At 33.8% G+C, this 14,951-nt stretch overlaps 1 protein-coding gene across 1 annotated transcript in view; it reads left to right on the plus strand.

Moving 5' to 3' along the window:
* Nucleotides 1–14,951, plus strand: part of SCFD1 (sec1 family domain containing 1) — a 110,298-nt gene that overhangs the window by 17,274 nt on the left and 78,073 nt on the right. The window contains 6 exon segments of the mRNA XM_027520639.1: nt 1,813–1,935; nt 3,383–3,470; nt 8,331–8,420; nt 10,717–10,772; nt 11,736–11,821; nt 14,449–14,548. Coding sequence (XP_027376440.1) covers nt 1,813–1,935; nt 3,383–3,470; nt 8,331–8,420; nt 10,717–10,772; nt 11,736–11,821; nt 14,449–14,548 — 543 coding nt within the window.

A 14,951-nucleotide genomic window follows, 5' to 3' on the forward strand; every position in this document is an offset into this window, starting at 1 on the left:
TTGAGGCATGCAAGATCGTTGCATCATGGGGGTCTTTTGTTGCGATGCACAGACTCTCTAGTTGTGGCATGTGGGCTGCAGAGAACTCAGGCTTCAGTAATTGTGGCACTCAGGCTTAGTTGCTCTGCAGCATGTGGGATCTTAGTTCCCCAGCCAGGGATCAAACCCACATCCTCTGCATTGCAAGGTGGATTCTTAACTACTGGACCACCAGGAAGTCCTGGAATTACTTTCTTAATTTCATTTTTAGGATTGCTCACTGCAAGTGTATAGATACCCAGTTGACTTTTATGTATTGATCTTGTATGCTGCTTTGTTATTCAGCTTCTTTTGAAATGTCTCCATCATTCTTTGATCATTTCTTTACTTTCTGACATAATAAAATATACCAGTCTCATTTTATACTTCTCTGTCCCAGCCCAAGAATCAACCATTTGTTGGTTGCTTTTTGTGGAAAATGCTATTTAGAAATTGGTGTTTGTCTGGAGAAGGAAATGGCAACCCACTCCAGTATTCTTGCCTGAAAAAGTCCATGGACGGAGAGGAGGCTGGCAGGCTGCAGTCCATGGGGTTACATGACTGAGCACACATGCATGAGGGTGGAGGGAGATGGGTTGATAGCAATAAACCGATAGAACTTTAAAAAAAAAAAAAAAAAAAGAAACTGGTGTGATGACATCATTGCTGCTAGAATGTCACAGTTCTTAGGCCCTATCAATGGAAAGAGCTAAAAAATATATGTGTATCTATATTTAATGCTTTATATCTTCCTACTTTTCTCTCTAGATAAATAGACAGCCTTCATAATTCAGTTCAGAAGTACAGGATTCATTCTAGCTTTTCCTTTCTCCCTTTATAAATTGATCATTTCTTTCTCTGACAGTAAGAAACATGGCTCCCAATATCCTCAGTATAATTACTTATTTATCCATTCTCTCAATTCTCAGTTTTAAATCAATCTCCAGTCTTCGTTGAAATGCTGCTCTGCTCAGCTGCCTCCCACACACAGGCACCAGACTCTTTGCTTTTCATATTTCAGCATTTTCAAAAATCATATGTATCTTAAAATTGATGGTGTGTTTTAGAATTTTATTGGCAGCATTAATTCTTCCTTAGTACTATGGAAAACAGTGGTACCTGTTAAAATTGACACTATATTAGATTTGAAACCATATACATATTTAAATATGAGTTTAAGAAGATAAGTAAATTTGATTTCAGAACTGACATAACTATAAATGATGCTATTTTTGGATGATCACGAAGGAATACTTCTAAAATTGATCATTAGAATGATAACATTTCTGTGTACAATCATCACATGACTAGAACAGTAGAAGGTGGTGTCTGCCACATATAATAAGCATTTAAACTATGTAAGAAGGCAGAAATCCTGGAGTAGGTAGCCATTCCCTTCTCCAAGGAATATTCCCAACCCAGGGATCCTGAACCCAGGTCTCCTGCATTACAGACAGATTCTTTACCATCTGAGCCACCAGGCAAACCCTTTAAGAAGAACATAGGTACGCTATGTGAAAGCAGTTTTGTGCATTATTTTAATGAATAGGATTTTATTGATAATATAACTTTAATTATTAAAATATGTTTCAGTTATATCTGGTAACCAAGTAACCAGCACCTCTTTATAAATTTGTTTTCCTGGGATACTTTTTTTCTATGCTTTGTGTAACCTGTCTTTTGAACATGTATATTATCCTCAGAAACCTTGCTCTTATTGCAGCTAAAAGATTTTTAATTTGTCATCATCCTTTATACTATCCTGTAAGAATGAAGTATTCATTGTATTCATAGGATCTTCGAAATCAACTCTATGAATCATATTATTTAAATTTTATTTCTGCTATTTCAAGAAGTAAACTGGAAGATATTGCAAATGCGGCATTAGCGGCTAGTGCAGTAACACAAGTAGCCAAGGTAAGATTTTGGTTGGCTGACATTTTGTTAATGTAAATTTAAGTAATAATCTGAAACCTATAGATCAGCATAGGCGTCTCATTTCAAAAGATCAGAGCAACCTAAGAAATAGACTCAAAATACTTCTCAAAAGAGTTTTGATAATGTAAATTATCTTCAACTTGGACTAGGCAAAATAAACCAAACTAAAGGAACTTATTGATTGATTAATTTGAAAGACAAAAAGCTGAATCATTTTTTGTTTTAGGCTGGGATTTGTATAATCCTTTTAGCTCAGCTTAGAAACAGTTTGACAGTTGTGTTGTCATAAGTTATACTCAGACTGTTTTGACACTGTTTTATATATAATCACTGTGTTGCTGCTGTTGTATAGTCACTGTTATGTCTAACTCTTTGCAATGCCGTGGACTGTTGTCCGTGAGGCTCCTCAGTCTGCGGGATTTCCCAGGCAAGAATACTGGAGTGGGTTACCATTTTCTTCTAGGAGATCTTCCCGACCCAGGGAATGAACCTGTGTCTCCTGCATTGGCAGGCAGATTTTTTACCACTGAGCCACACTAGAGTCACCATACTATCTTCACATATTTTTTTAGTTAGGAGAGAGTATCCAAGGAGGCTGCATTGCATGTTATAAGAAAGAATTCACAACAGGCCAGCAATTCTATATCATAGTGATTTTTTGTCATGTTCAGCTCAATTGTAAATAAATCTATATATTCTTGGTTGTACCCCTGGTTTGGTTTTGTTTTGTTTTTTGGTTGTAGCCCTGTTTTGCCCTTTTGTTTCTTGAATTTGGACAAGGTATAGCTGAAAATTCTGCAAAATGATGTAGGGCAAATAAAAGACTAAAGAACCATGCTTTTAATTCCCATTCTTTAACAGATTTTTCATTCTTAGTCCACTACTACTTCTGATTAGTTCTTGAGGCTTATGTCTTATTATTCTTTCTGTTCTAAAATTTATCGTTAGTGTCACATGAAATGATAGGTACAGTCTTTTATTTAACTATATTTAACATATCTCAAATAGTTTTCTTAGTTTTTCTCCTGATTTGTACTTCTGTAAAAACAGATCACAATGTAAAACCAGTTACTATGACTTTCTTAGGAAAGTGTGATTAAAATGAATATAAAAGTTAAAATTGTTTCTCTTCAAATTGATATCTATTCCTATTCCCACCACAATTTTTTAAAAAGTTTTATATATTAAATTCTACTTTCTGAAAATGCTACTGTCCTTGAAAATTTATTGCCTAGTCTTGTTTTCTTAATTGTTTTTTAATGTTAACTTCTCATTTTTGCCCAGTTAGGCAATCTGCAAATGGTATAATTTTTAGTTATTGAATATAATTAAAATTTTTTAAATTTTACCATTGGTAGGTTAAATCAAATTAAATGTGTATTCAATACTATAAAATTGATTTGAAAACCTTTTCTTTTGTTTCTAGGTTTTTGATCAGTATCTCAATTTTATTACTTTGGAAGATGACATGTTTGTATTATGTAATCAGAATAAGGAGCTTGTTTCATATCGTGGTATGTAAAAATAAGAATATTGTAATTCATTGTTAACAAAATGAACAGTGTACTATAAAAGAAAAAAACAGTGAACATGTTTAGCGCACTCCAAAACCAGCTTTGTTTACAGCACGTAAAGAAAACAAGTCTCAGACTGAATTCTGTCACATATAAACAACATTTACTAAATCTGTTTAGTAAAGCTCAGTGAAGCACAAATTATCTGACATTTTAGGTACCCCACAGCAAATTGCATGAATATTTCACTCATGGCAAGTAAGATAGTATTTTAGCAGTAGGATTCAGTTAATCTTTTAGTACTTTGATCTCTGAAAAAGAACAAGTTTACTTTGCTTCTCTGTGCAATAGTTTCCAAGTCTGTAAAACAGGAATAATAATACTATCTACCTCAGAGTTTTTGTGGGAGTTAAATGCATTCTTGTATGTTAAATGCCTGGAAAAGTTACTGACATTATTGTAAGTGCTCAGCAAAGGTTGATTATATTGTCAAGGTCAGACAACAGAGAGTCAGCAGCTACTAAAGTCCTATTATGGAATGATGTATAAGTACCGTTTTCAAGTAGAGGTTGTTGTGCTATGCTGTGCATAGATGCTCAGTCATGTCTGACTCTTTGCGACCCCATGGACTGAAGCCCGCCAGGCTCCTCTATCCATGGGAATTCTCTAGGCAAGAATTCTGGAGTGAGTTGCCTCCTCGTGGAGGAGGAAGATCTCCTCCAGGGGATCTTCCCAACCCAGGGATCGAATCCAGGTGTCGCCCGCATTACAGGCAAATTCTTTACCATCTGAGCCACCAGGGAAGCCCTGTTCATGCAGTAGTAGGATTGAGTACTGGTATTTGATCAAATGCTATCTAATCCTCTCTGAAGTTTGTATTCCCAATTTTGATAAACTGACCATTTCTTGGATGTAGATTAAAATTAACACATGCACACACATACACACACAACATCCATACCACATTTTATTGTGTGTTGATTTTTTTCTTTGTAAAAACACTTACTGTGAGATCTACCTTCTTAACATTTGTTAAGTATACAATACAGTATTGTTGACTTTGGTACAGTGTTGTATGGCAACTCTCTAGAACTTACTCATCTTGCTTTGTGCCTGTTGATTAGTTGTGTCAGACATTTTAAGGACAATTACAGCATATAGAGGATGTGATTAGCCAATTCATTGAAATCATTAATTTGGTACTTAAGGATTGAGATGTTTGGGGATGACTAGCGTTTAAGGGGTACTAACACAGGGAGTATGTCCTTCCCATGGTGGCATTTGGAAATGTGTAAGGACAGTTTTGATTGTCACAATTACTACTAGCATTTAGTGAGCAGGGACTTGCGATGCTAGGTGTTCTGCAGTGTTTCAGCCATACTCACACAGAAAATTGTTCTGCTCAACATGCCAGTTGTATCCTGTCGTATAACAGGGAACCAGGTGGTAAACTCCAAAGAGAAGAGAACATGAATCTTTTGGTTTTACCTCGCTCCATAGCATACCTTCTTGTTGAAATTAAGCAACATCTCCAAATGGGTGTAAATATTTGCTGAATTGTCCATGTAAGAGATTTTTGACAGTACTGTAGTTATTTATAGACATCTATTTACGTTTTACTGACCTTTAACTTAATTAACTACTGAAGTTGCTAAGTTTAAAACTAGTTTCCCTTCAACCTTTAAGCTAAAATTGTAAATATTGTTACAAAATTTACAAATATGGCTTTGTGAAAACAAGGACCTTTTCTTAATTCTTTGATCAATTGGCTCAGGTTGAACCAACTAAATTCTAGTTTCATTTAACAGACTTAGTCAGCAAATTTAATTTGTTACATTCCTTTAAACACTTTAAATTGCACTTGTAAATTCAGCATATTAAATTTTAAATATTTTTTAATTGATGTATAGTCGATTTACAATATTATATGTTACAGGTGTATAATGCCTCACAATTTTTAAAGATTATATTCCATTTATAGTTTGTATAAAATATTGGCTATATTCCCTGTATTGTATAGTATATCCTCGTAGCTTATTTTATCTTGACTTATAATAATTTGTACCTATTAATCCCTAACCCTAGGTTCCCCCCTTCCCTCTCCCCGCTGGTAACCATTTGTTTGCTATCTGTAGCTGTGAGTCTGCTTCTTTTTTGTTATATAACTAGTTTGTTGTGTTTTTTAGATTTCACATGTCAGTGATGTCATGCAGTATTTGTCTTTCTGTCTGACTTATTTCATTTAGCATAGTACCCTCCAGGTCCATCTGTGTTGCTGCAAATAGCAAAATTTCATGATTTTTTTTTTATGGATGAGTAGTTTTAAGTTCTTCAGGTACCAGACCAGGCAACTTTATAAATCTAACAAACAAAATCTGCCCAAATATTTAAATAATTATTTAAAATAGTTAAATTTATAGTGAGTCTAAATTCATTAAACATTCACGCTTATAAATGTATTCTTATATCTGTCAACTTAAAAAATCACGTATGAAAGTATTACTGAATTTAAAGTATAAATTTATTAATTTTAAAGTATAATCACATGGTTAATTGTTCAGATTTCAGTAGTATAATTATAATGGTAGTGATAGATCATTCTCTACGCTCTCTACAATATAAGCTCATGTACTCCTCAGAATAACTTAATGAAGTTGTATATTAATATTATTTCTATTTTCTAGATGAAAAAAACTGAGGCATAGATATGAAGAAGCTTAATAAGGAAATAGCAAAACCAGGTTACTACACCCAGGCAATCACTCAGAGTTAGTGCTCTTTCTTAATCATTATGTAGTTTTGTGCCAAATCCTCTGAAACATTACAGGTGCTTTAAGTAGTTATTTTAAACAGATTGTTCCTAACATAAATCAAGTATATTGATACCATGGATTGAGTCTGTATCACCTGTTTTTTGTGGATTAGGAATTTATTCAACAAAGGATGCAGTGTTACCACCTCAGTTAGACTTAGGCTAATGTCTCAGACAAACCAAGTAGCTGTTGACAATGAGTTGAACTTAGTGATGGACAGTGCTTTGACTGTTGAGGTCAGTTGTTTCAGAGGTGTGGGACTAGGGTATAAGACCTGAAGACTGGAGGTTTCCTACCAATTTTTACCTGAACCAGTGATTAATTTTAAGAGTTTAGTAAAAATAAGGGATAAAATCCTGGTCACTTTTTTCTCCTTTCCCTGTGTTGTTTTAGCCATTAACAGACCAGGTGTCAGAAATAGAAACTGTTGTGGCCACTATAGTTGCCAGCCTTTTTTGCTTTTTTGTTTACACTGGGTTAGTGTGCCTTGAATTTATATAATTCACATTATGCCATTTCTGTCATCTGATTTGAATGGATGGCAGCCTGCAGTACTCAATAGCAGTATGTTTCCTCATCTGAATTATAAAGTCTTTTTTAATTTTTATGTTCTCTGCATGTACCATACTTTCTTTGAATGCTTTGATATGTCCAATTGGATTAATGTTTCCTCTCATGCTGATCACAGGTCATACTAAATTTTATATTTGTTTCCACATTCAGGTTGCTCGGAACCTAAAAATAGTATATAAATAATATTTTAGTCCAGTCAGTCATTTGACGAATAATTACTGAGCATCTACTTGTCAGACATTGGGCCTGCAAACTCAGAGAGTGGGGAAGATATATAAGGCAAGGTCTTTGACTGTCAAGGAAAGTCTTCACAGTGATGTTTCATAAAGTGTAGCCACGGCAAACTGTTTTTCAGATGTGGAAACCATGACGTAGTAAAGTAGTAAGGACAGCAAAGTCTCTGGTTGTCTGTCTAGTGAGTAGACTTGCCATCTCTTTCTTTATTCTTCCCCCTTTATTCCTCCCCCCCTTAGTCTCTTCAGTCATGTCCGACTCTGTGCGACCCCATAGATGTCAGCCCACCAGGCTCTCCCGTCCCTGGGATTCTCCAGGCAAGAACACTGGAGTCGGTTGCCGTTTCCTTCTCCATCCCTCCTGGCTAGGGACCGTTATTCTATCCTTTTAAAAACATTTGAAATGTTGGCTGTTAAAGTTCCAAGACAGAAATGGGACAAAAAAAGAAAAAATGTGTAGTCCCAGGAATCCTGAGGTGTTTGTCAAAATTGCAGATTTCCTAGAATTATCCCAAATCTATTCAATTGAATCCCTGAAGGTGAGGACTTAAGAATCTTTAATAACTTCCAAAGAAACTTCTTTCTCTTCTCTCATATTCTTAGAGTGATTCTTATACTCACTAAAGTTTGAGAACCACTTAAGTACAGTAGTACATCAGAAAAGAAATTCATACAATTTGTTACAAGACAAAGAAAATATACGTGATGTTGATCTTGCCATAATTGATTTGCATTGGCCTTTTCTAGCAGTATTAGATAATAAAATCTGTAGTTTCTTGAGGTCATCTAACATTTGTGAATAAAATTAAGGAATACAATATTTATTTTCCTCTTTGCTCTGGCAAAAATTTTGTGTAATATATGTGGTACTTTTTTCTTTTTTCTTATTAGTACTCTAATACGATACTATTAGAATACTAATTAGATACTATTAGATACTAATGAGATATTTGTTAGATACTTATTAGTATTAGATATTAGTATTAGATACTATTAGATACTAATAAAAAAATACAATACCACTTATTACTACTACCGATATTGAGGGTTTTTTTTGAGGTATTATAATTTTTAGTGGATATTTGTTCACTTAAAATTTAAAACAAAAAAGGTTTTACTTGTTTGAAGATTGTAAAGATTGTAAAACTGCCTACTGATATGTGCTTAGTAATAATCTTAAGAGTTTAGTAAAAATAAGGGATAAATTCCAACTTTTTTCTCTTTTACCTTTGTCGTTTTAGCCATTAACAGACCAGATATCACAGACACGGAAATGGAAACTGTTATGGACACTATTGTCGACAGCCTCTTTTGTTTTTTTGTTACACTGGGTAAGTTTTCAAATCTTTCTTTCTCCAAAGTAAACAAATTATTTAACAACTCATTTTAACCTGTTTCACTGTAATGTGATCCCTTATGATCTGTTTGGATCTGTATAGGCCCTCTCCAGAGTTGGGATAAAACATACATTCCATACTTTATTAAAACCACAATTATTTTAATAATTTGATGTCGATCAAATTATTAAAAGAACTTAGCAGCTCTCTTGAGTTGTTGCCTTAAGACATCTTTGGTAATTGTGACTTTCTGATACATTGGTTTGCTGGTGGCTTCACCTGTGTGCCTGTTAAGTTTTCTTTTAATATATCATTTTGAAAAATTTCAGATACTCTTCTGATTAGAGAGATACATGCCTTTTAACCATTAAAGCAAATTCCTAAGGCTCCAGAAAACACTGAATTTGTATAACCTACTAATCTTATGTATTCTTGACTTTAAACATTTCTTTGGAATATCTCAAGTTACTTATAGCTACACTGTGTTTGATATCTACTATATGACTTTATTCTTCACTAATAATGGATCTGAATATTGCTTACATGTGAAATCTAGAAAAATGGTACAGATTAACTTATTTGCAAAGCAGAAATAAGAGTCACAGATGTAGAGAATAAGTTTATGGTTACCAAGATAGGAGAAAGGGGGTGAGTTGGGAGATTGGGATTGACATATATAAATATACACACACATACACATACACACACTATGTATAAAATACATAACTAATGAGAACCTACTGTATAGCACAGTGAACTCTACTTAATGACCTGTGGTGACCTAAATGGGAAAGAAATCTAAAAAAAGAGTAGCTATATGTGCATATATCTGATGCACTTTGCTGTACAGCAGAAACTAACACAACATTGTAAAGCAACTATACTCCAACAAAAAAAAAAAACCAGAATGGATCTTTATAGAAACCTTCTAATTGCAATTTTAATTCTAATTTTGCAGACACTGAAAACCTTTCAGTTAAAATGATTCTTGCACTAGGTTAATAAAATTTGTCTCCATTTCAGAAATGAGAAAATTGAGAGATAGATGCATAACATACAGACAAAAGTTTGATAAGAATTTGCATACAGATTTTGGGGCTTCTCCTTTCTGTGATTTTTTTACCTTTAATTTCCAGCCCTAAACTCCAGGCTTTGGTTCCCCAGCTCAGTGAGTTTTCCGTTTTCTGCTTGAGCTCTTTCTCCTGTGTGCCATGTAAACTGAAAAGTACCCTCAGGAGGAAAGCTGGTTAAAAGTCTCTCTTGGTTTTTAAGCATTTTTCTTTACAGAGTTTTACCCTCCTTCACTTTCTACTTGCTGTCGATTGTTCTCAGTACCTTCAAATGGGATTGTTGTTGGGTTTTGTTTTTTAAAGAACACACATGCATACCACTTTTTGTCATTAAACAGACATAGTTAATCTTTCTGTTTTTGCTGTCACACATATTTTCCAGAATTTCACTGATTGCTAGAGTTATTGTGGACATATCTAATTCTTAATGGAGAGTATTTTGGAATGCTGGAATCAAGAGGATTAACTTTATCTATTTCTAATATTGAATTTTCTTAGGACAGACATAAAAATAGCTTGCCATCAGAAGAAAGCAAAGTTTTAAAAAAATGTACTAATATCTCATGTTTTTACTTTCACAATTGGCTGAGCATTCTTTGTATAGAATCTAAAATGCAAAAAATTTCAGCATATAAATATTACAGTGTTCTTAGTTTGTTTTATGAGATTTTGCAATTTGATTTTTTTGGTCATTTTAGGATTTCAGCCTTCTGTAAAACTTGGAATAATAGAAATTAAGAAGTCTAAAATGAGTTGGTTTGATAATAAATTGAGGCCAACTTTTAGGAGCATTGTATTAATACATTATGCAAAGTGTGTTTTCTACCATCTTTTTAATTAGTATTTTTTAAAAAGACTAATTTGTAATACAAAAAAATAACAACCAAACTATTAAACTCTTTTCAGTCAAGTATTAAAGTGAACCCAGTGGGTAGAGAATAAATTTTTTTGAAACTGCCTATAGGGTATCAAAGTGCTGATTTAGTTAGTCCATTGAAAAGATAGGGTCACACTGATTGGCCCCTACAATATAAAGATCATCTTTTTCTGACTCTCTGATGTTGTCTTCATTATGAGAAAGTCCATTTCCTCTCAAAATTATAAATCCTTACATGTGTATAGCCTTTTACACATCTTTTATATATTATTTGATGCCAGTGTATTTTATAAGTATTATAATTCAGAGCTGAAATCGTTGCTAACGTCTGTTATTCAAATAGGTGCTGTCCCTATAATCAGATGTTCAAGAGGAACAGCAGCAGAAATGGTAGCAGTGGTGAGTTCATGCAAATACCCATTGGAGATAAATAATACTGTGTCAGTTGTGTTCCTTACGTCCTCAAGTGTTTTTGTTAATATTAAGTATGTATACTAGTTATGGGTTCTGTATTAAGTGCCAAAGGCAAATGTTGTTTTGTTTTGTTTTTTCAATAACATTGGGATTCCACCAAAAATAGAAAGTAATCATTGTGATCTTATGATGGAGTAAAATTATTTACTCCAATGTGAATTTGCTCTACCAGCCCTGTTTCTTTTTTACTGAAATATATATTTCTCATTTACATTTGTCTAAGTAGTATTTTATACTTACTTGATTGCCCTAATCATTTACTATATACTTAATGTCATTTAACAAACATTTGTTAGCAATTATAGTCATTTTTTAAATGATGAAGTATATTTTGTTTTCTCTTAATACTTTCATTCAGTGTAAAATGAGCATTCAAAAATTGCTTTAAGGATTAAAAAATAAATAAGAGATTAGAGAAATTGTAGAAGTACTGAAAAGAAGGTAAATGGTATGGAAAGATGGAAGAAGATACACAAACATTTTTGGGTTTTATTAGTCCAGATGAATCGTTGACAACTAGAGAGCTGGTTTCTTTCACATATTCCATTTCTATTCTGGAGCCTCTTGTAGCCACACTGTTTAGACAGCTTCCTTGGTACAGCAGAGTTATGCTTTGGGAGAGAGGGTGAGTCATTACCTAAAGTAAAAATCATCAACCAAAAGTGATTGTTAGTGAGATCTGGTCTGAATCACAGTAGAAATAGCATTGGTCTTTTCAAGTCCAAGTTAGGATGATATTGTATAATAAATAAGCTAAAATGTTAGAATTACTGTTTTATAAAAGAATTCTAAATTTCTTAGTTTAAAATTAAGAGTACATTGTGTACTACCCTATATAAAGTTCTCTGAATTATTCTTTAAGAGTTAATGTAAAATTTCGTTTTTCAGAAACTGGATAAGAAACTTCGGGAAAATCTGAGAGATGCAAGAAACAGTCTTTTTACAGGTGACACTCTTGGAGCTGGCCAATTCAGGTATTATGTTAGTTAATACACTCATGAAAATGAGGGGTTTTTGGTTGTTTTCCTTGTCTGATAGAATATCCTTATACTGGAAAGTCAAGATCAGGGTTTTGACTCAAATTGTTCTTAAAAATACAAATGTAATATTGTATTTAATTTACCTTCTTTTGTTGGAATTTTCTATTTTGCATTTTTATCATCTTTTATAGGATAAATTTTTCTGTTTAACAGTACCTGTGCCTGGTAGATGTTCAGTAAACATTTACTGAATGAATGAATATAGATTTCCCAGTAAGTTAATATTATACTGTGTGTAGAAACATAAAAATCAACCACAATGTAAATATATAATATTAAAGATAAAAGTTTTGCTTTGTTAAAAAAAATGCATATTTTTCTGTTTATATGGCTCTGACCAAAGCCACTTTCTTTTAATTATCATTTAGCGTTTTAGTAATAGAAAAAAGTAAGTGGAAAACTTGTAATGCCTATGTCAGTTTCTACCTGGAAACCAGTTAGTAGACAGGTAGAAACTGACATAGGCAAAAATGGTAAAAATGGAAACCAGTTAGTAGACATTTTTACATTAAAATATCAACAAAGTATTTTTGTCTTTGTTACCATGTCTAGCATAAGTAGATAATACCAAAGTTATTGATGGCTCTATTATTATGGAATAGAAATACTCTTTTAAAGACTACCCATTATAGTGCATGTAACTTGATTATTAAAAATAATGGACAATAGTGGGGTGAAGAAATAAACCCATGCCATTGGCCAGAAATTATTTCAAGGGGAATAGACAGTATTTTGGAAAATTGTTACCCCTCATCTTAGGTGAATTAATAAATAAAGCCTGTGAAAACTGCCTTCCAGGAATTACCATTTTATGGTAACCTTGCATAGACTTCAAGTCAATTTGATGGCTCCTGCAGTCTTATATACTATTCCTATAGTTTGGAGTTAACACCAACATTGTGTTTCAATTGTTTGTTCAGCTATTTCACTTCCTGTGTTAAACTGTTCTTCAGTTTTACTACTCTTTCTAAATATTCTTCTAAATATTTTTTATTAAGTAGAGCAGAGATATCAAATTCTCATCTAATTTTTTTTTTCAACAGAAGCAACCACTGTAGCATACCTTATTGAATAGTTCCTTTTTTATTGTGCTCTGGTATAGGCCTTAGAAACTAATATAAAGGCTCTGTTTTATTTAGATAATTTTTTTTTAGTGTATTCACAAAATCATAATATAATTGTCTTATTTTTAGTTTGTTATATGCATTTCTAAATTATTTGAATTGGGGTCAGTAGCCTTGTTGGGGAGAAGGGCATGGTAACCCACTCCAGTATTCTGCCTGGAGAGTCCCATGGACAGAAGAACCTGGCGGGGTATAGTCATGGGGTCGAAAAAGTCGGACATGACTGAAGCAACTTAGCAGGCAGGCAGGCAGGCAGCTTTGTTGGATTATTGTTAAATGTATTTAAATCCAGTTGTAGCTAATGATTCTCACCAAGAATTTGGTAATGTCTAGAAACATGTCAGTTGTCACAACTGGGTAGATGCTACTGGAATCCAGGGGTGCATTGTGGGATGCTGCTGTACATTTGACACTACAGAAGACAACTCCCCATGATAAGGAATTATTTAGCCCCAGATGTCAATAGTGCTGAGTTAAGAAACCCTGCCATGTAGGCTGTGTTCCCTGCCCCCCACCTAGCTGGGGAATAATAAAGGATAGTAGGTGGTGGTAAGGGTGCTACTCCTGCCTTTTTATCAACAAGTCTTATAATTAGTGCAGTTGGGAATTCACTGTCTTATACCCAGTAGGGAATAATGGGTTACTGAAATGATCAGAGGTCTCTTGCAGGAGAAAATATATATGGTAAATATAATCAGGCAGCTATGCTTATTGAAAATTGATGTGTACTCTTGATACAGTAGTGTCTCTAAAGCAAAAACTCTGACTTTTGGAGACACATGATAACCAGATGACTTTGTGCCTCAATTTGCTTTGAAGGTCATTTATTTTGCATCTAGATGATAATGATAGAGTTAAATAATACTTGAAGTGTATGGTAAGTGAATAATTATATAATTAGTTACTGTTGTTGCATGGTTTTAGTTTCATGTAGTGGGATAGGGTTTTTGTGAGGCTCTTCTCTTGAGTCTGCTTTTTTGAATTTGTGTTTACAGGAAAAAAAAATGGAATTTGTAATTTATGAAACTGTTGAACATTTGTATAAATTTGTAAGATCCTACTGTCTGTAATTGTTTTTCCTGAAGTTGACAAAGAGTTTTCATTTTTTTCCTCCAAAAATGTAAAATATAAATCTGAGTAGAAGCAACTTATTCTTTCTTTAATAACTATAAAATTATTCTGTAGAAGCATTTGTATAGATTTTTTTCCTTTAAGAAAGTTGACTAAGACATAACCTATATCATACATGGGCTCTAGGATAGCCCAAAGCACTACTTGTTTGTACTTGAAAACTTTTTAGAAAGAAAAGTATTATGGAATATCAATATTAACATACTTATTGTTTATATCAAAATGACAGTACACTGAAAGTATTAGAAGAATTTAGATGTATACACTGGTATCAATAGTTACATAATTTTTTTAATATATTTACAGCTTCCAAAGGCCCTTATTAGTCCTTATTGACAGAAACATAGATTTGGCAACTCCTTTACACCATACTTGGACATATCAAGCGTTGGTGCATGATGTACTGGTAAGAGACTAAATATACCATTTTCTGCTAACATGTAGTAACATTCAGTGGTCTCCTTAACTTAAAATTAACATCTGCTGCTGCTGCTAAGTCGCTTCAGTCATGTCCGACTCTGTGCACCCCATAGACGGCAGCCTACCAGGCTCCCCCGTCCCTGGGATTCTCCAGGCGAGAACACTGGAGTGGGTTGCCATTTCCTTCTCCAATGCATGAAAGTGAAAAGTGAAAGTGAAGTCACTCAGTCGTGTCCGACTCTTAGCGACCCCATGGACTGCAGCCTACCAGGCCGCTCCATCCATGGGATTTTCCAGGCAAGAGTACTGGAGTGGGGTGCCATTGCCTTCTCCAAAATTAACATCACAACTACAGAAAACACAGATGAGAATGATGCAGCCAAGAAATA

The sequence above is a fragment of the Bos indicus x Bos taurus genome, chromosome 21, assembly GCF_003369695.1.
Source record: "Bos indicus x Bos taurus breed Angus x Brahman F1 hybrid chromosome 21, Bos_hybrid_MaternalHap_v2.0, whole genome shotgun sequence".
NCBI lineage: Eukaryota > Metazoa > Chordata > Mammalia > Artiodactyla > Bovidae > Bos > Bos indicus x Bos taurus.